Here is a 19193-nt window from a genome sequence, read left to right as displayed (position 1 = left end):
ACAAGTTTGTACCTACCTTATACCACCATGCTTCCAATATAACCATTGTAATTAGTAGTGCACTTGTGTATCTTTATTTACTGACAATGTGTAATATATCATGAAAACCATTCCATGCTAATTACGCAAATTTTCATTATATTTGTTTTACGGATGCTATTGACGCTTTGTTAAAGCCACATGCCTAATATGGTAACGAAATACTTATTGCTAATCCCTTCCAAGTTTATGATCAGTAATGTGTAGTTATCACAGTCACAACTTTTATAATTGATAGTTCCACTTATTGAGATAATATGCATATATTAATAATACTATTGCCAAACTCAGTGTCATCCTTCTTTATATTCATCACGGTAGTTTCGAACATCGCACTTCTTTTCATACGGTCGACAAACTTCTAGGTTAGAAACAACTACATCTGTAGTTAAAACAAACTGCTTACCATAAATTTCGGTAAACCGATTACCAAGACACTTCCGTTTTAACGAATTTCTAGTCCTTCTCATAGTGCACATGAGAAATCGCATACAAAAATGTCACAAAATGAGCAGACACTATCACAACCACGAATAATTTACATGTAACTTGTAATTACAAAGAATTTAAGTTGAAAAGAGATGCAAATCGGAAAACAGCCTTTGGTAAGTCATCTGTAGGCAAATAAACAAACTAAATTTCCCACATATACGACCTAGAACAAAATTTATCCAAACTCTACACATCACATTGGCCTACGTAAATTCATTTTCAGTACATTAGTAACACCATCCTGCTGTACGATAGTGATTTGGAGATAAAAGCATTCCTAACCTTCACACTAGCTGTAAGTGGCTGGCTCCCTGCTATGGCCATATTTACTCACAAGCAATTAACTCCCTGGTACCTATTACAGGAAAGGCTACAGGAGGCCCATACATGTGTTGAAAATGGTGTTGAATAATTATCTAGAAGTGAAACCCAACCATTCACTCCACGGCAAATTACTCCAGTGACTACGCTCTCTTTAACCTCTCATGGGAACATGTCCTCAAGCTTTGAAGGCTTCATTTTTCTGGAAATTTAGACTGATGCACTCATGTGCAGCATGAGTAATGTGATTTTTTTAACTACGGTTTGAAAATGTTTACCATCGTATATCATTTTGTTGAACCGGTACCAGAAATGTGCTAAACATTACTTTTGCCACTAACAGGTATACCTATGTGATGAATACTGGCAAAAGAAATAAAACTTCTTTCAGAAATAACTGTACACACACTGTACAGACCAACATGACATAAACATTCTAAAACCAAACTACCCTTACTCCGATACCAGCCAAATGCCAGGTCAGATAGGAAGCCCCTTAACTATAACATATAGCAGTCAGTACTCACTGGAAAATGAAAATACTGAAAACCTTACAGTAATACTTTTATTTTGATCTTTGTAGAGTAAATAAAAAATAACAGTACAGTAAATATTACCATCTTCGATCAGTGATAAGTAATAATACTTGCATAAGAATATCAGCTGCCTATCAAGTACTGAATTCAGTTTTAGTACATGGAGTGTCATATTTTTAAAAATTGTAAACTGGATGATCATGAAGTTCACAAAAAATTAATACAAAATTATTTAATCTAAAAATACAAAGATTAAAATATCTCTTGCTCTAAAATTAATGTCTTAGAATTGCAACAATTTTTCATAATCCAACTCAGATCAGACACAAAGACCTGCAGAGAATAACTGTACAATATAAAATAAAGCACAATCAGAACCAATAGCAGGCCCAATCTTGTTTCACTATAAAGTAAACCTTTAAAGTGCAACCAAAGTTACAAACAGCATTTAATTTTTTCAAATGTAAGAAGAAAGAAATCTCTACACTATTCATTTGCTGAACAGATTTTGTAACCATCTTCTGTAAAATTAAGTAATATCTATGAAGTTTTTACAATGGGAAAGACAAGATACAAAATTATTTACAACATGAATGATGATGAACTCTAAATGCTAACACAATCATAACAACAGACAGCAGTTTCTAACCGGACGGAGCTGTCTAATCCCTTAGGCACATACTGCAAGTACTAATGATTCTTTATCATTATCAAACCATGCCAGTACACATCTACCATTAGTCCTTCACTACAGCTTACGTAGTTTTGTGAACTGCAATACTGAAACTGTTTGACCCAAATGTCTCATTAAAAATGGAATATTCTAATCAATGGCATTATGCATACCTGCTATTATGAGTAATTACATTATGCACATCCTGTAAATTCATGAGGTTGGATTAATACCAAAATTAACAGCAGAAAGAAGCTACATTACTTCTTGCTATCACCCTCATGTAAGCTTGCAATGAAGCAAGGCCAGATGCCTAAGAAACATGTCACTTCTCTGCACAACACTAACATTGCACAGTCTTTACAATAAATTCCAGTGTTGTTGAGGAGCCAGCTCTCCAGACCACTACCTGTAAATATTAATCAAGTTTCTTTCACAAGATTAGGCTTATTAAAATGAAACAAAATAAAGAATAGACAAAACAGTTTAAAATATGTAAATAATATTTTCATACTACACACACAGTCTCTTTAAATCATTACAGTCTGCTTGCACAATGCACAAATATTGTGCATATAAAGAATACAAATCTATATTGCCTATGGAAAATATGCAAAAGTTGGCATCCATGTTACTGATAGTGATGTGTTCATTGACCTGTATAATTAGCAGCAAACAGTGTGCTGAACTCAGTGACACAAATTAATACATGTATATTTTAAATATCGCCAGTAATATTGACATACTGATTGCTTGCTTACAAACTTCTTAAGTTGGCTCCATTAATATTTTATGTACATAACAGTCTTACCCATTAGCATCTGAATCTGTTATAGTATGATAATGATTCCGCATACAAATATAAATTAATACAATGGAAGTTTCTCAACAGTAGAATAAGCATACAAATAACCAATCAGAGATTACAATGTCAGTATAGCATACTAGTTAAAACAGCATCACCATAAAATGAATTTTTCATTTATAGAATGTCAAATTTTCATAAAACTGACTTATGATTAAGAATAATATAAATTTAATACATAAGGGCCATGAACACATTACACCAGACACATCTTCATAATCCAAATATATGGCTCTTTTAACTGCACTTTATAACAGATTTAATTTGGGGAAGAATTTGGAAACTGCTCCAGTAAACTCTGTGATTTTTCCAATTACCCTTTGATCAGTACATTTTCTATAATCTGCCAGACCCCATGGAGTGTCTTCATATTTTTGTAATTTAAATAATTTCAAGTATCATCACAAGTCATTCACCTTCAAAACATTGCACTTTCCAAATTGATCCATAAACAAACTAAAATTTAAACTAATGATATATGATAAACTTCACATTTCATTTCAACTTAAATTTTTTCAATAAATTATGGGAAGACAATGAACAGGGACTTCAACAGAGTAAGGTTCCAATGGCAGAAATTCTAAACACCCACAGCACCAAGAAATACATAATCTTAGTGTGGAAATACTGCTGAAAAAACTGTTTAACTTTCATTTTTCTCATTTGCATCTGATGCATTCTAGACAACATGAAGATGCCTGTCTTCTGGAATGTTTTGCCATGTGGTTTCGTAGAAGTAGTCTTGTAAAATTCTACATGACATAATATCTCAGAAGACAGTCATCTTCATACTCAGTGCTATGAGAAGTTTAAATATACACAATACATGAATTCATTAATCTTTATCATACAAGAGTAGTATATTTAAATTCCCATACTTTGGGGCAGGTGGCTGGAGTTTAACTCCTTAAATATGGGTAGTGGTACTTGCTTCTGCAACCACAAGTAAGCCACGACACATGACCGACAAAGTTTAACCATCTAACGACATTCTTAAGTTAAAGTAATCTTCAATGAGAAATGGAACACAGGTCTTATATTGGAGGGAGGTGGGGAAAAAAAACACCAAGTACAATGTCTCAAAAGTTATGCACACAATTTACATATTAGTGAGCTAAACATAGTACAAATACAGTACAAGAGAACATAAAATTATTCACACTATTATCTTACCAATTCTGTTATATTTTATATAAGCATGCTGGTACCAAAGAGGCCCAGTGAATGGCTAGGTTAGACGAGGAATAAGAATTGTCAATATACAGTACTTCAAGTGAAGTATATAATGATTACTGACAAGCTAGTGGCAATAACAGTGTTCAGTTGCGTTCATTCACAGTGTATAAGAGTTCATGTTTTGAGAAACAGCATGGTGAGGAATATTACTACACAATTTTCAGACAGCCCACAACAAGACTGACACCACCAAACCTTCAAAAATAGAAGCATGCTTTTTCTTAGTGTAGCACTGCAAAGAGAGTAACTGGCACTTCAAGGAACTGCAGCACTTAAATTTTAAAACAGATTATCATATTGGGGCAAAATGTCACATATCTTAATTTTTATCACTGCACTTAACAGAATCCTAGCCACAAAATTTTTATTCTTCTGATATCACATCACAACTTTATGGCAACCTTTGCAGTATGTGAAACTTTTGAGACATGTGTTTAAAAAATTGAAAACTGTCTACTACTCTCACGCAATTCCTAACGTATTGAATCAGCACTAGATTGTGGTAGCTATCTCAAAAGAAATTATTATGTACACCTCCTTGCATGGAATGTTATAGGCAACATGATTATCTTTGTCTGGAATGAATATCTACAGTAAATTTGACTATTATACTTCTAGTTAATAGCATTCAAGGTCCTTTCTCAGTAATCCTAGTTCTAAAATAAAGAGTAAGTCAAAAGTAGCTTCACACGTTCAGAATCCTGTAATTTTGTATACCTGATTCAAAATGCACCAACTGTGGCAATAACATGACAACAAAATGGTGATTTACACTGGTTAAGAGAGGTTACAACAAGTATTTTGGTTTCAGGTAACAAAGCCTGTAATTACAGGCGACTAAAAATATTTTAGATTCCGGACCTTACTCAAACTTTTTTTGTGGGTATTCACTGAGGATAGGGGTTTTATCATCTGCCATTACAGACCACTGCATATATTTCAAGAGCCACACCCAATATTCAGCAGATAATGGCAAGAAACTAATGAAATTATATGATTTGAGCATACAGCAATGCTACTTATTTCTTTTCTGTGTTATAACAGTAAAGTTTTACAAGCCTTGAAACCTGTGATGCTACTTCTAGCTTGCTGATGTATTATAACAACATACAATACTTTCCCTGTAGTCTCATTTACAATTAAAAACAGCATAAATTTCTCTATAAAAATACTAAGGAAATATTTCATATAACATTTATAATACAAGTTATTATAATTAATTATAGTAGTAGTCACAAAGATGGACACTTCCCCTTATGAATGAACACTTCTCAATATGGGCGGATTAAGTATAACTTTTAGGCACTGGCAGTTACCATGCTAGAATATTACCCATCCTGATCTGAGACTACTTTCAGCAGCTGCCTTACAAGTCTCATACATAATTCTCTTTCCGTTGAACATGACAGATAGATTAAAATTAAACATTTCATCTCTCTACCACACAGTTGAATCACAGCTGTACATTTAACACATAAGTCATTCACATCATTCTCCAGTCTTGATTATCTTAAGCCATTGAAATGTCAACATGTCTTTTTGACTTCCTCAAAATACATAAATATTGAGACCTATCAGGAATGAAGCATTCATGTTAACTGAACCATAAAAGTAAGACAAGACTTTTTAATTTTTCTCCAAAGTGTTAGCAGGGATAACACGGCTAACACGAATGCTCCACCCGATACCTACGTGTATTTCACAGAGAATAAACTAAAAAAAATTTCATACACAAGAAAAGAAGGAGTGTAAATGTCAAAGGAAAGCACTGTCCATGATGAGCAGTTTCACAAACAATATGCCAAATACACATTACCATCTTATGCACACTCTACAGCCATGGGAAAGAAAGTATGATGCAGTTAAGTTCATCTTAACTCTTTCACTGTTCAAGAAAAATGTCAGTTGGTTACATATTAGCCAATATTTAAAAAATGACAAAAAAAAACAGTATTTCATCCTTGCACATGTATATATCAGCCAAAAAATCCATAAATATGGTTTAACTGTAGTACTAAACCTTCCTTTCTCTTTCAATAAATTTCTATGTTTTTTGGCAATCTTGGGTGTCCCATCAGTTATACTACATAGGCATTTTTGAAGGTTATCAGAAGAAAAGTAGCAGTACAGAAAATTTATCTGATAGTCTCTTTTCACAGTTTCATCTAATGTTTTAATGCAAACATTTATAAAAATACTAATGTATGTAAAAGCAGATTATGAAAACAAATGTAATCATGAAAACAATATGATACATTTAAACTAAGAAAATAGAAAATTTGCCCTTTATCCAGTTGGATATTAGTATCCATTATGACAGAAGGGTGTATAACTTTTAACAATATTTGCATACTGAAATCATTCAAAAATGTTTTCTATACAGTTTGATCATTTTCTGAAAAACATAATTCTACTTCCAATAACAAAACCCTAATATGTATGGTGAATGAAAATAATGGTATTTCAATACTTACTTCACTGTACTCAGTAACTAGATAATGATGTGATGCACTTGGTCAGCAAATCAAATTACAAAATCCTAGGTCTGTAACCATGGAGCTAAATGTTAATCACACTAACAACATACTTCTGTTCATAAAGTGAAGAAAAAGATGCATATATACACAGATTAATAAGCTGAGAGGTGCCCCAATATTAATTTCTATAACATAATATTGTCATGAATAATACTGAAGTAAGAAGAGTCAAGAGTTTCCAACAGACACATTGCTAGCACTACAGTACCTGACTTCTGTTAATTTTCAATGCAGAAATAAGAAATAATTCAAGTTTCCATAGTGCGAGAAAAAAGTGAGTGTACTGACACTGTCACTGGATTGGACGTTTATGTAGCCAGTTAGTGAAACGTGCCCGAAAGTTCTTTGTTAATACTCTTTGGTTCTGAATACTGAAAAACAAATACAAATTTCTTGTTGACTCCTCTGGTATTAAACCGATACATTAAATTCTCATGTGATTAACTCCCCTTCTCTCCCTTCCCATGACATTCTAAAACTGACAATATTGCTTTGAAATATTTGTTGATAAAATATTTCCACTTTTTATAAATTAATTATGAAGGATCGATGCTGAATAGGCAACACAGAACCTTACAATTAAACAAATAATAGAATTTCAAAATAAAAATTAATGTAACTCTCAGGTCTGAATGGGAAAGGAAACTAAATTGTTGCCTTCACTTATAGGAATGATTTCAGCCCACAGTTACATTTTATATACTTATTTCATGCAATTAAGAAGCTACCATCAAATTTCAAATGCAATTTCTGGTGAACCTACCAGCAATACTTACATATGTAACGCACATGTTCATATCTGAACAACTGACTTACCTGAAGTGACAGCATTTTCTTCAAAATGGACAAATACATTTTTTTAAGCATCTGTATCAACGAATGAAATAAATTAAAAAAAACTGTTCAGTACCGACAATGTTTCAGAGCATTCAAACATCTGACAAAAGCCACTTCTTGGTAAGTAAATATATTACTGTTTAACTGCTTTCAGAATACTTGCATTTATACACATCACTCAACAACATACAGCTTTGAATACCGATTAATAAAAAAAAGACACTAATCACTTTTCTGCAACACTCCAATTCTGTTACATAATGATTTTGATCTGGCATTACTGTTTAACCTTCAAAGATAACCAAACAATGTCATGCCATATAAAACAATTATTAATAAAAGAAGGTTTTAAGAAAATAAATAAATTTTTCCAAAACATATGGTCTCTGATAATGTTCTCCAATGAACCATAATTTAAGCCAGTGTTCAGGATGAGATACATACGCAACGTTCAGAGTTCAACCAAAAATGACCAACTGAATTTCAACCTGATCTCAAAATGGACAGGCCAAACACATTAATGCCTACAACAGTATGGAATGTCTTTCATCATCTATCTCTTCTCCATAATAACTGGGCATACACATCAACTCCCAAGGTTTGACTTTTTCATTAAAACTTATATTGTATTTTTGGTTTCACAGGTATAACTAAAATCTATGTCTTGATATGACTAAGAATATCCACATGAAAAGAGTATCCCATTCTTGCACTATCAGAATGGAGCACCTGTTCCTTCTAAAGCCGCAAATTGCTTTCTAGCTATTTTGTCTTTACAGTCTCCCTTTCCAAAGTACATTTCCCGCATCTTTTCTTACGGTGTAATGCTGTATCTGTAAATGTATATCATGCTACAACATATATAACATTTCCAGCATGCACAGAAATACTGACCTAATGAAATGAGCACCAAATGGAAGGTAATGCAACATGCTTTCTGCAATTCTTTGTTTAAAATGGATTCATGTGTAAATATTACAAAAGAAATATGACAGGACTGGGAAGTTTCTCATCATTTAACTATAATATCTGAAGTAGTCCCTCACAGATGAAGAATGCCTTCATCTTTGCCTGCTGTTCCACTACCACTAGTGGTTAGATGCGCTGAGCCCGAGTCATCCAAATTCCCACCCGTGAGATCCACAATCTCATCTTGATCATATCGATCATCATCAGAACCAGTTGTAGTAGCCGAATGAGTCGACTGCTGCGAGCCCGATGACAACTGGCTCGTACGGGAGAAGGAGCCTCGACGTGGTGGCGCAAGTGTACGCTGGTTTGCAGGTTTCACTGTGATGATCAAATTGGAGCTGTTTGCTACCATCATATCTGTGACCTGTACAACACACTTACAACTGTAACTTCTCAATACAGTCTTCACCTAATATTAATACATCAGGGTGATTAATTAAATCTGTAAGGATCAGCCGGAAAGGTCATGTAGCCTGTATAGAAGATATAAGAAATAAATACAGAATTTTGGCTGATGAATATCAAAAGAAGATACAATTGGGGGGGGGAACCATCCATAAATGAGCTATTATTACAATTGAATGCAGTGATATAAGTTGTGAAATGAATGACATAGCAATAAAAATGTTAACTGTGATCTTTTGGTTTGTAACATTATGTAGGTACTTACCAGTGTTTTGGAGGAACGCATCATGTTCTCCATCTGAAGATGGAGGCAATACATTTTCCAAAAAGATAACCAAGTATACGATTACACATTGTCACAACCCAAAAGAATTCATCTGCTCAGCACAGGGAGCATTAAAGTGCAATATTATTAACATGGGGCTCTTTCACACCACCACTCGTGACTTAAATTACCATTAGCTCTCATGTAAGTGTAACTTTGTAGATACAACTGTACCAGTATGTGACTTCAGAAATGACATTACCTGATCAAGAGTCTTGCCATTGACCTCAATACCATTAACCTCTAGAACTTCATCATTGACTGCAAGGAGTCCTGTACTCTCTGCCAAGCCACCTGGTACCAAACGTGAAATGAAGATACCAGGCACTTTCTCCAGACCAGCCGGTGTAACCCGAACGGATGTACCATCTCGGATGTAAAATCCCAGTGGTTTATCTGAACCATGCTTCAACAATCGCACTCGACGACACGTCTCAGGTACAATATCAACATCAATTATTGCTGACACCTATCAAGAAAGATGGTTACTTTTACTTAATCTCTTGTAACTGATAAACTTTACTGCCATCTGATTTTTGACAATACATATTTTTCAAATGTTTATAACTACAATAAACATAATCAAATATAACTCACAATTCACTATCCTCATCACACAGTTCCAAATTAGTAAGAATTTCAAATCAATCAACAGTAAGAAAGAGCTATTATACTTTCAACGTCATGAATACATAAAGTGCGTTCATACTGATGACTATAATTATTTTTTATTTCATAAGTGTAATATCTAAATAATACACATCTCAATTTCATCACATGACAAAAGATAGAACAAGAGGAATGACTTAAAACCAACCAAACATGCACAGTAATTGGAAAAAAAAGTGCATATGCATCTACATGCATAAACCATCGAAGGATAAATGTGAAAGCTGCAATTTCTGTTCACTTTCTTACCACAATATGGCAGTAATAAATTAGAAAAGTGAATATTAACTCTCAATAAGGTATGACCTACTTATTCTGAGGTCCTGGCTAAGCAAATGCCTAAGGAAGATAATACAAAGAAAGTGTAACTGCACTCTGTGCCACAAAAAGACCACAAATTTGTACAACATAATTGCTACCTCATTTGAAAGACTCTAATATAGTTACACTGAACCACTATGTTTTTTATATTGAATGACACAAAGGCTGTGAATGATAAATTACCAGGAACCTTGAAGTGAACACTTCAACTGAGATCCAATCCCAGAACTCCTTGAATATGACAACAGTGCCAAATATTATGCCATTATATTTGGTTTTATTTATTTATGCATTTATTTATAGCTCATTTAACAATGCTTACAGTAGTTCAGACTAAAAATCATTGAATTTGATGATGACGGAAAATAATGAATTGGAAAAGATGTGGCCATGGCCTAATTATGGGTACTATACCAGCATTTTCCTGGTGGGACCAAGGAAAACCGCAGAAAAGCTCGGTCAAAATAACCACTCTCTGGGCCAAAATTTGAACCCAGTATCTCCCAAATACAAGGCAGGAGTGTCAACCACTCGACCATGACATTCAGTATGATATTTTGTGGAAGATTCTTTGTAATCACCTTTAACCATTACAACATTAGTAAGTCTGCATTTATTACAGTGTACACAAGAAAATTAGTTCAAAATGTCATGATGACAAGTTACATACCTAAAGATTAATAATGTTAATGATGAGAGAAAACAAAAACATTCCAACGAAATGACAACCTTCACAGGTGGACTTTCACATCTGTTTCTTCTGTCAAACAGGTGGCTTTATTTGTGAAATCTTCCTTTACCTAAACATCCTGTTTTTCTACTTTTAGTTCTTCTTTCGGTATAATAAACTTCAGTACAAACCTCTTTAGTATTACAAATATGAACAGAGAAAGAAAGCTTACTTGTCTGAAATCATGCGGATTTGAGATACAAAGATGGGCCTTTGGTCGGCCAGGTGTTCCCAAAATGGAAGATATGAGGTTGCGAGGCTTGTATGTACCATAGCCATTTAACTCCTCCAGACTTTCCCCTGCAAGGAAACACACACAGATGCAACTATTCAGTTGGAGGGGGGGGCTGTATAAATACAATTCAGTACCTTAAAAATACCATTTAAAAATTCATTATATATTGTTTGAATAATTATTACCATTTTAAATATTACTGATGATGGTGTCTCAACAAATTCCTACAGAAAAAAAGCAACTGTTTATGTGTTACCAGTAAAGAGAAACTAACTTTCAGCAACCAGAAAATCTTAAAACCTGGGTAATACAAATCATACATGATGGGGGGGAAAAAAGAACACTTAATGAAGACAGATCCCAAATTTTCCTATACACAAGGCATGACAAATCTACATGTATCAATCTATATAAGAGGCAAGTGTCTGTATCTGCATCCATTCTCGCTTCATACAAGGACTCCAAAGTTACCGCCATGGTCAGAAATACTACTGGCACTTATTTTCCAAAAGTGCTTTTAGTACTGTCAATTCGCTCTTCTTCTGTCTTCAAGTGATTCAAAATTACACTTTCACAGACAATTTCAGTATCAGGAACATGAAAATGCAACACAAGGGCAAATCAGGTATTATGGATGTTCCAACATTGATAGTTGCTCTTTAGCACAATTTAAGGTGCTATACAAGCAAGCATTTGCCTGGTAGGACAGAAAACCACAAAAAAAAACCTCAGTCAGGATAGCCTGTCTCTGAGACGAGATTTGAATCTGGGGCCTCCAGAAAACGAAGCTGAGTGCTAACCACTCGGCCGCGACTGTTGGTCCGTCTCGTATACTGATAGATGACAGAAGTTAAATGCGACCAACAATTTCTGGTGTGGATTTCAACTTAAAGTTTAAGTGAAATCCGCAGGTGGGTGGACGAAAATAAACCCAACCTGACGACTGTCTGGGAGGTTGCCCAGTGTAATCTCGCAGAAACTGATCGACGTTTCAGAGGTGCTTACTGCAGCAAGCACCTCTGAAATGTGGGTCAGTTTTTACCAGACTACAGTGCGCAACATCCCAGTAGACATACTCGCCGTCAACACAACCTCTCTTGCATTCATACACTTCATCGTTTCTTTTGTGAAGAACAGAAAAGAAATCAATGTGTAAAATGCGTTTTTATATTTCAAAAAAACAGTCGTTTTATTTCAGCTAACATGAGAGCCAGGAACCTAGAACTTGCAACTTTCTACCTAACACGTGGTAAATTCCTTAGTCAACACAGCTTTTGTGTCATTAGCGACAGGAATACAAATCTAAGCCAACTAAACACGATGACTGAGAATATGGGTTAACCAGAAAACAAAACAGCCGTGTACAGAATTGACCACAGGTGTCCATTTGTGTAACAATGTGCAGCGAACAATGGCTGACTCATACTAGAGATAAGTACCCAACATGTCGGAGTCCTCCCTCCCATGAAAAGCTTGCAACACAATAACTACGCACTGAATACGATAAACTATTTACGTTCTTCTCTCTGACGTGACAAACAGGCGTTGACCTAAAAAAAAAGCTGTGGGGTTAACCCGACAGTCTCCCGGCTCATTTTAATCAGACCCGTGGTTATACTCTGCTGCGTCGCAGTTCCTGAACCAAGTTTGTCAATATTTCCTGAAGTTGAACATCTTGCAGCAACACTGAACACGAATTACGAAATTCTTAATAAGGCAGGAAGGAGACCTCTCGAAATTCTGAAGGACTATTTGCATGTATTCATTTATCTGCAGGTCATTTAAACACGCTGTCAGTAGTTCAGGCAATATAGCGTTGAATGATGGGATTAACAATTAATTGGAAAGGGCGTGGAAGGAAGCGGTAGTGGCCCAAGGTACTACCCCAATATTTGTCTTGTGGGACTGTGTGAAACCACAAAAAAAAATCATACGATATATGACAACTCGTCTCCAGGACGAGACTTGAACTTGGGACTATAGAAAAGAAAGGAGAGACGCTAACCACTCGGCGGCAACGTCTCAGACGTTCGTTCGCGAAGAGAACCGGTAGCAATACTTGGAACGAAGCGACCGGTACAACGCTCTGAAGAATTCAGTCACTCGGAACAATAAAACACGCAGTTAATTTTCCCCCCTCCTTGGGAAACGGAATTAATTCATGTAAAATGTGAAAGTCAAAAAGAGCGTGGTAGAAGAAACGTATGTATGCAGTTGTTCACTTATCTTACAGATAGAATCCTAAGCGGAAAGAATGCATGACGAAAGTTTCTAATTCTACAAGAGGTTCATTCTACATTCCTTTCCGTCAAGATAGTGTTTGCTCTCTTTTTACTTCAAACAGGATTTATTACAAGGCTGACTAAAATTACGAGTATTCAATAGACGTTATTAACATTAATCACATAATGACAATAATAATGTGTTTCAACAAGGAATATTAACACCACCTGTCTACGGTCCTGTCAAAGTCCGCCCTCAATCAGCAACATCTGAATAATTCAAAGTACAGTACTATGCGCTTGAACAAGCAAGTAACAAAACTGTGGACGACCTTGAAATATTTCAAAGCACTATTCAAGAATTTGCTTTACACGAAAGGCAAAAAATTTCGGTGATACGATCAGGCCTCAGACATGAAACAAAGTACCCCACAAATACAAAGGGGTGTGGTAAACCTTTCAATAAGAGTGGGTGATCACATGAAATATCCAAGTAATTACAGTCTCAGTAAAGGCAGCCATGACAAATTTGTAAAATATCTGGGAAGAACCTTCTTATTCACAAATTATGAAACACAAATCGAAGGTGTGTCACTCAGTGACTATGTCATGACGTCATCATGGGATCCCCAGCGTTTCGGGGGGATTCCCCATGTAACAAGAAACACTTGTACACACAGAAACATTTATTAGGTCTTCATGTAAAGTGCCTATTATTGCCATCTAATTTCAACCAAAATTGGAATGTAATGATATATTTAATTAAATTCCCCCCATTATTACTTTTAATGAAAATCCATTCAGCTGTTCTCTCAAGTTGTTACATGCAGGCATGTCCAAGGTAACATGTGCATTTTTGCAAATTTCAGTTGTGAACACACCCCAAAAAATTGTGGTAACATAAAAATCCATATTTTTTGTGAAAAGCTTCATTTTGCTAGACACTGTACTGGACAAGCGCAAACTGATAATGTATGCCAGGAATCCCATCTGTCAAATGAAGGGCCCAAAACAGATGTACCCACCAATCTCATTTGTAAGGAACAAATAAAAAACATAAAAAAGTTTCCATTAGAATAAGATGAAATATACTGGAACATGAATTAATTTCCCAATGTTGTTTCACCTTACTTATTAATAACTGAAATTTATTATTTCTTCCTTTTCAATAGATATGAGAAAAGCCAAAGTATTGCATACAAAAGCAGCCAGGGATATAATCATCAGCTGAAGAGGATGGACTCATGAATAAATCAGGTATAGCCTTGGGACTTCATAAATGGATGTACTTACAGTCTGCATAGTAATGAGGAACTCAGGAAACATTCCATACGATTGCAGGCACATGCCAAAAGTGGTTGGCTTTTATTAACAGGAATTAATAAATTAAACACAAAAATGCTTGAAAAGAGTACAAATATTTATGTTTCCTGTGGTATATTTAATTACTTTTGTTAGTTAGAAGTAATGAGGATGTTTGAGAACAAAGTCCAGAGAGAATAAACTGAACCTCACAGAGGAACACAGTTGCTACACAACAATGGCTGACTTCCAGAATTACTCAGACAGAGCCATATCCAATACTAAATGCCATTAAGATTCAAATGACACATGGCTTGTCATCTGTAGAACACTACTGTGAAAAACAAAAAAAAAGAAAATGTGACATAGATGAATGTTCTAATAATACAAAATCAAATAAATTCAACTACACTGTCAGCAACATGATGAACAATACCTACCTTTCCTCTGCACGATGACCCTAAGCAGTGGACGGGCTGTGAGCAACGCACGGCCAAGGTTGTCGTCATTGTTGATAGGTAAGAGGTCTCCATCCCGAGGATCTGTATATGAGATGAGGAAAGGCACATCGGCCAAACGGTGCAATTGCTCAACCAGCCCCCTGAACTCTTCATACTTGCCAGCATTTTGTCGTGACACAGAGAACCGACGGAACTCTGCATCAAACTGGAAGAAATAATAATTACTGTGAAACTACTACTGCTACTTTTCTGTCTTTTCCTTCTTCTCATAAGATGATTTAACTTCAAGTGGATCACCTGACAACCTAGAATTCCCACAACTCCTTCGCAATTTCTTTCTAATGTCTTCCTTCCTGCTGTGTGGCATCTTTCCTAATATGTTATTCCCCACTTCATCCCAATCTCCATCTTGGGCATTTTCCTTTTCACGTACAAGTTAAAAATATTCTTTGGTATTTTCTCCCCATTCAGTCTTGAAATGTGGAATTATAACCTCAAATAGTGAATTAACAATGTAAATTATAGGAATTTGCTAAAAATCAAACAAAATCTTAGCACAAGTACCTGTAGTAAATAACCACATCTCAAATGTGGTATCCTTGTTTTTCAGTTATCCACATTCATAGTAGAGTTTTTTGGTGCTGCATCACATTGAAAAAATTAAAATATTGGGACTTTTTCAACATACCGCAACATCCAAAATACTCTGAAAAACATCTCCATTCTTTGTTTATTGTGTCTTTTACACTGCAATACATTTTCCTTTTTCATACTCCACGATTACTTGCCATTCCCATTTCCTTTCTCCCATTATTTTATCCATTCCTTCTAACCACGTTCGATTTCCTTACTCCACGTTTTGCAGTTGCATACAAAACTTAATGTAGCTGTGCTGTAAAACAGCAACATTTATTTTCTCTGTCTGTCCATAAATGAACACTCCACACACAAAACATTTCATGTCACCTTTCCATTGGAAATAGTGTTAAAATGAAACAATGCGTAAACAAACAAACAAACAAAGAAACAAACTTTAACATTTTAGTCCGTCATCTGTGTACTCACTAGTTTTCCAGCCAAAAATCTGTATACTTCTCTCTCCCTGCATGCTGCATGCACTTCCCATCTTAGTCTCCATGAAATCATCACAATAATAATATTTGGTAAAGAGTGCAAAGTATGAAGCTCAGTGTGTATTTTTCTCCAGCTTTTTGTTGGTTCCTCCCTCTTAGGGCTACATACTCACCTCATCACCCTTCTTCAAACAGTCTCAATCTATGATCATCCCTCAAGCTTCACACCAATACAAAATAGGCAAAAACATGGTTTTAAATATTTTAATGCTTGAGTTTTTCAATAGGTACAGTGACTTCAAAATATTCTGAACTGAATGGTAGCAAGCAAGAATACGAATATATATATATATAATGATGACTACGACCAACGTCCACATTTTCACGTCACCTCTTTAAGTGTGTATGAATGGAAACTACAATGTTTACAACTATCTCAAATTAGAACGTACATAATCAACAATTTCCACTCAAGTTGTAACACGTCATAAATTATTTTACGACCATGTATTGTTCAACTATAACAAGAATAACGCAAAAATATCATAAAGAGTTGCATAGCACTTCGTTACATGAAAGGGGAAGACAGGTAATTAGCCTTAGTTACTCACCTTGCTTTTCACCTCAACAGTGCCGCTGTCAATTTTAAGTTGACTTTTGGAGTTCTTCGACATTGCGGAAACATTTAAGACTTCACCTCCCACTTACACCGAACATCAGAAACATAAGAACTAAATAAAACATCACACATAGGCACACTCACGACCAGAATTCTTCACATTACTTCATTTTTCAACGACTCGTCACACTAACCACGAAACGAGTGAAAATGACGTCACACGCACCTGCTCCACGCTGCACCAAACTTGGTACATTTACCGACTATTGTTACTACCTCATATTGTCTGACAGAAAAAAACAAACAAAAATCTAATAACTTTATAATATTACAATTTATTTCCCAGTACTTCAAACTGAAGCATAAATTTATTCAGGCGTCTGTGAACGAACCGGAGCTAAAACGAGCGGAGCAGATCTGAGGTGCAATGTAATGAAACCAAAGGAGTGAAGCCACAACAGGCTCACAAACATTACTGGATAAAAATATATCTATAATTTTTTTAATTTGTGTGTGAAAGTAATTGATATGTTCAATGGATCATATGGATATGAAGAACCTAAAAGCAAAGAGGAGCGTGACGAATTTAGGAATAAATTACGTCAGCACAAGAATGAAATCAATAACCCTTGTATAAAGGTTGGTATAGAACACAGTTAATACCAACATAAAAGATAGTACAGCTAGACAAAAAATATTAATGTTTACATGAACTAGTTGCTGGACGTTTTCTCAAGGCAGGCGAATTAACTTCGCACTGTATTTGACACTCGTCTAAATGTCCTCTCATCTACGTCCAGGTTTCTAAAGTGATCCTTACCTACAGATTGTGTATCAAAATTAACTTTTGTGTTGTTGTAAGCTATATCCATTCTTAATATGATCACCCAAATTATGTAGTAAAGAGAACAAATTATGAAGTTTTCTGTATCCCATTTATTCCTGTTAACATTTAATGTCCATGCTTCACACTAGAGGGTACCTTTAGCCAGCTTTACTTCCACTTGCCTGAAAATTAAGCATGGTAAGAAACTACTTTTAATTACTGAAACACAAATTTTACCCTTAAAAGGGAAGCAGCAGTTACCCAGATTACTAACCATCAACAAGGTGTATAGTGTCACAACCCAGTAGATCGATTTCCAAACTCCTATTGCCATTAAAATGTCAATCTCATGTTCATTTATTGTTTACTGATGCAGGAAAATGATATGGTTTTCAAGTGCTTGGAGAACAACAACTATCAGCATGACAAATGTACTGACTATTTTCAGAACTACAACAGTTGCAAAACTTTTTGGGTATGTGTTTTTGAATGCCTTGGTCATTTTTAACTTAGCAGTACAAAATTAAATAAACAAAAAAAAAATGAAATACTTTTGTCTCTAGGGAAAAATCCGTGCAGAGAGAAGACAGCAGGGTAAAGTGCCTCATCTGCCTCCACTTGAGGAACGTGAAAAGATTCGAGCTCAATATGTGACAAGTAAGAAGTCTGCAAACACTTAGTGGCTGAGTTTGCAAGCAAAATGTGGCAGAAATATTATGCAATGAAACTTCATCAACTTGTATAACATTATCTAGGATCTCATCAAAGTGAAATACTAGTGAACTCTCAATTGCAGTGGTTTATTGGAAATTTTTCATACTTTAGAACTTTAGCATATATCTGTCACTATTTTCCTTACTGTCAATGATTTACTTTTCTATACCAATTATTGAATTAAAGGTACATATAATTATCTTCCACAAAACTTGGTTAAGTTACTATATTATATTTTCATTTAATTATAAAGCAAAATAATTTAAACTATTCTTTTTACCAGAAAATGTTGAACTTTTCATGTCACTGTATATATAGATTTGACTGCTTTGGAAGTTACAGAAAAAGACTCAAGTAAACCACTTCATTTCAATAACTGTGTTCTTATATTTATTTCCCATGTTTTAACTTTGTTTATTTGTGTTATATGGTAACTTTTAATTTAAATTTACAATAGTGAAATTAAGAAAAGTCTATGAAGTTATCATTTGTTTATATCACTATTTCCCTTCTTTCCTTCCTGTAGTTGATAAATTTGCAAGTACAGTAATCTGGCAGTTTTTTTCTTATTGACTGATGTTTCATATTATGTAATACTGATATTTAACATGTAATTTGTGAAGTTATTTTTTCAAGTTATAAAGAAGTTATGTCACAGTACTGTGAGTTTATGAAAACTAGTACATCCTAATAGAAAAAGCATCTTTTACAATTCATAATTAGATGTTCAACATTGCCAAGGAGCACATGGTGACCATGAAAACTTGGCATTGAATCTGAGGT

At 34.9% G+C, this 19193-nt stretch overlaps 2 protein-coding genes across 3 annotated transcripts; one reads left to right on the top strand and one right to left on the bottom strand.

Annotated features, from left to right (window-relative positions):
- Positions 1 to 1399: 1399 nt before the first annotated feature.
- Positions 1400 to 17257, bottom strand: par-6 (partitioning defective protein 6). The gene is made up of 5 exons (XM_022062620.2): positions 16863 to 17257; positions 15158 to 15383; positions 11131 to 11258; positions 9441 to 9707; positions 1400 to 8872 (listed from the first exon to the last, which is right to left on the bottom strand). Exons 1-5 carry the CDS (start codon positions 16923 to 16925, stop codon positions 8579 to 8581), a joined length of 978 nt encoding a protein of 325 aa, XP_021918312.1. The 5' UTR covers positions 16926 to 17257; the 3' UTR covers positions 1400 to 8578.
- Positions 16692 to 18786, top strand: LOC110829169 (coiled-coil-helix-coiled-coil-helix domain-containing protein 7). Of its 2 annotated transcripts, none has more exons than XM_022062624.2 (3): positions 16692 to 16840; positions 18073 to 18171; positions 18260 to 18786. In XM_022062624.2, exons 1-3 carry the CDS (start codon positions 16757 to 16759, stop codon positions 18374 to 18376), a joined length of 300 nt encoding a protein of 99 aa, XP_021918316.2. In that variant the 5' UTR covers positions 16692 to 16756; the 3' UTR covers positions 18377 to 18786. The 2 variants fall into 2 exon arrangements, with proteins under 2 accessions (XP_021918316.2, XP_021918315.2); XM_022062623.2 differs by lacking the exon at positions 16692 to 16840 and adding an exon at positions 17287 to 17509.
- Positions 18787 to 19193: the final 407 nt, after the last annotated feature.

The sequence above is a fragment of the Zootermopsis nevadensis genome, unplaced genomic scaffold, assembly GCF_977971745.1.
Source record: "Zootermopsis nevadensis isolate Lab colony 2312 unplaced genomic scaffold, Znev_1.0 Znev_ptg000004l, whole genome shotgun sequence".
Lineage (NCBI taxonomy): Eukaryota > Metazoa > Arthropoda > Insecta > Blattodea > Termopsidae > Zootermopsis > Zootermopsis nevadensis.
Note: the sequence above shows the minus strand (reverse complement) of the source record. Positions and strands in the feature narration are given on the sequence as shown.

Excerpts from the sequence above, each read along its gene's own strand:
- par-6 (XM_022062620.2), bottom strand. The coding sequence starts at position 16,925 with ATGTCGAAGAACTCCAAAAGTCAACTTAAAATTGACAGCGGCACTGTT. Across the intron at positions 11,259-15,157 it reads GGTCATCGTGCAGAGGAAAG|GGGAAAGTCTGGAGGAGTTA; the intron begins GTAGGTATTGTT and ends GTTTCCTTGCAG. Across the intron at positions 8,873-9,440 it reads ATGGCAAGACTCTTGATCAG|GTCACAGATATGATGGTAGC; the intron begins GTAATGTCATTT and ends TGTGTTGTACAG.
- LOC110829169 (XM_022062623.2), top strand. The coding sequence starts at position 17,399 with ATGTTCAATGGATCATATGGATATGAAGAACCTAAAAGCAAAGAGGAG. Across the intron at positions 17,510-18,072 it reads TCAATAACCCTTGTATAAAG|GAAAATGATATGGTTTTCAA; the intron begins GTTGGTATAGAA and ends TTACTGATGCAG. Across the intron at positions 18,172-18,259 it reads ACAGTTGCAAAACTTTTTGG|GGAAAAATCCGTGCAGAGAG; the intron begins GTATGTGTTTTT and ends TTTTGTCTCTAG.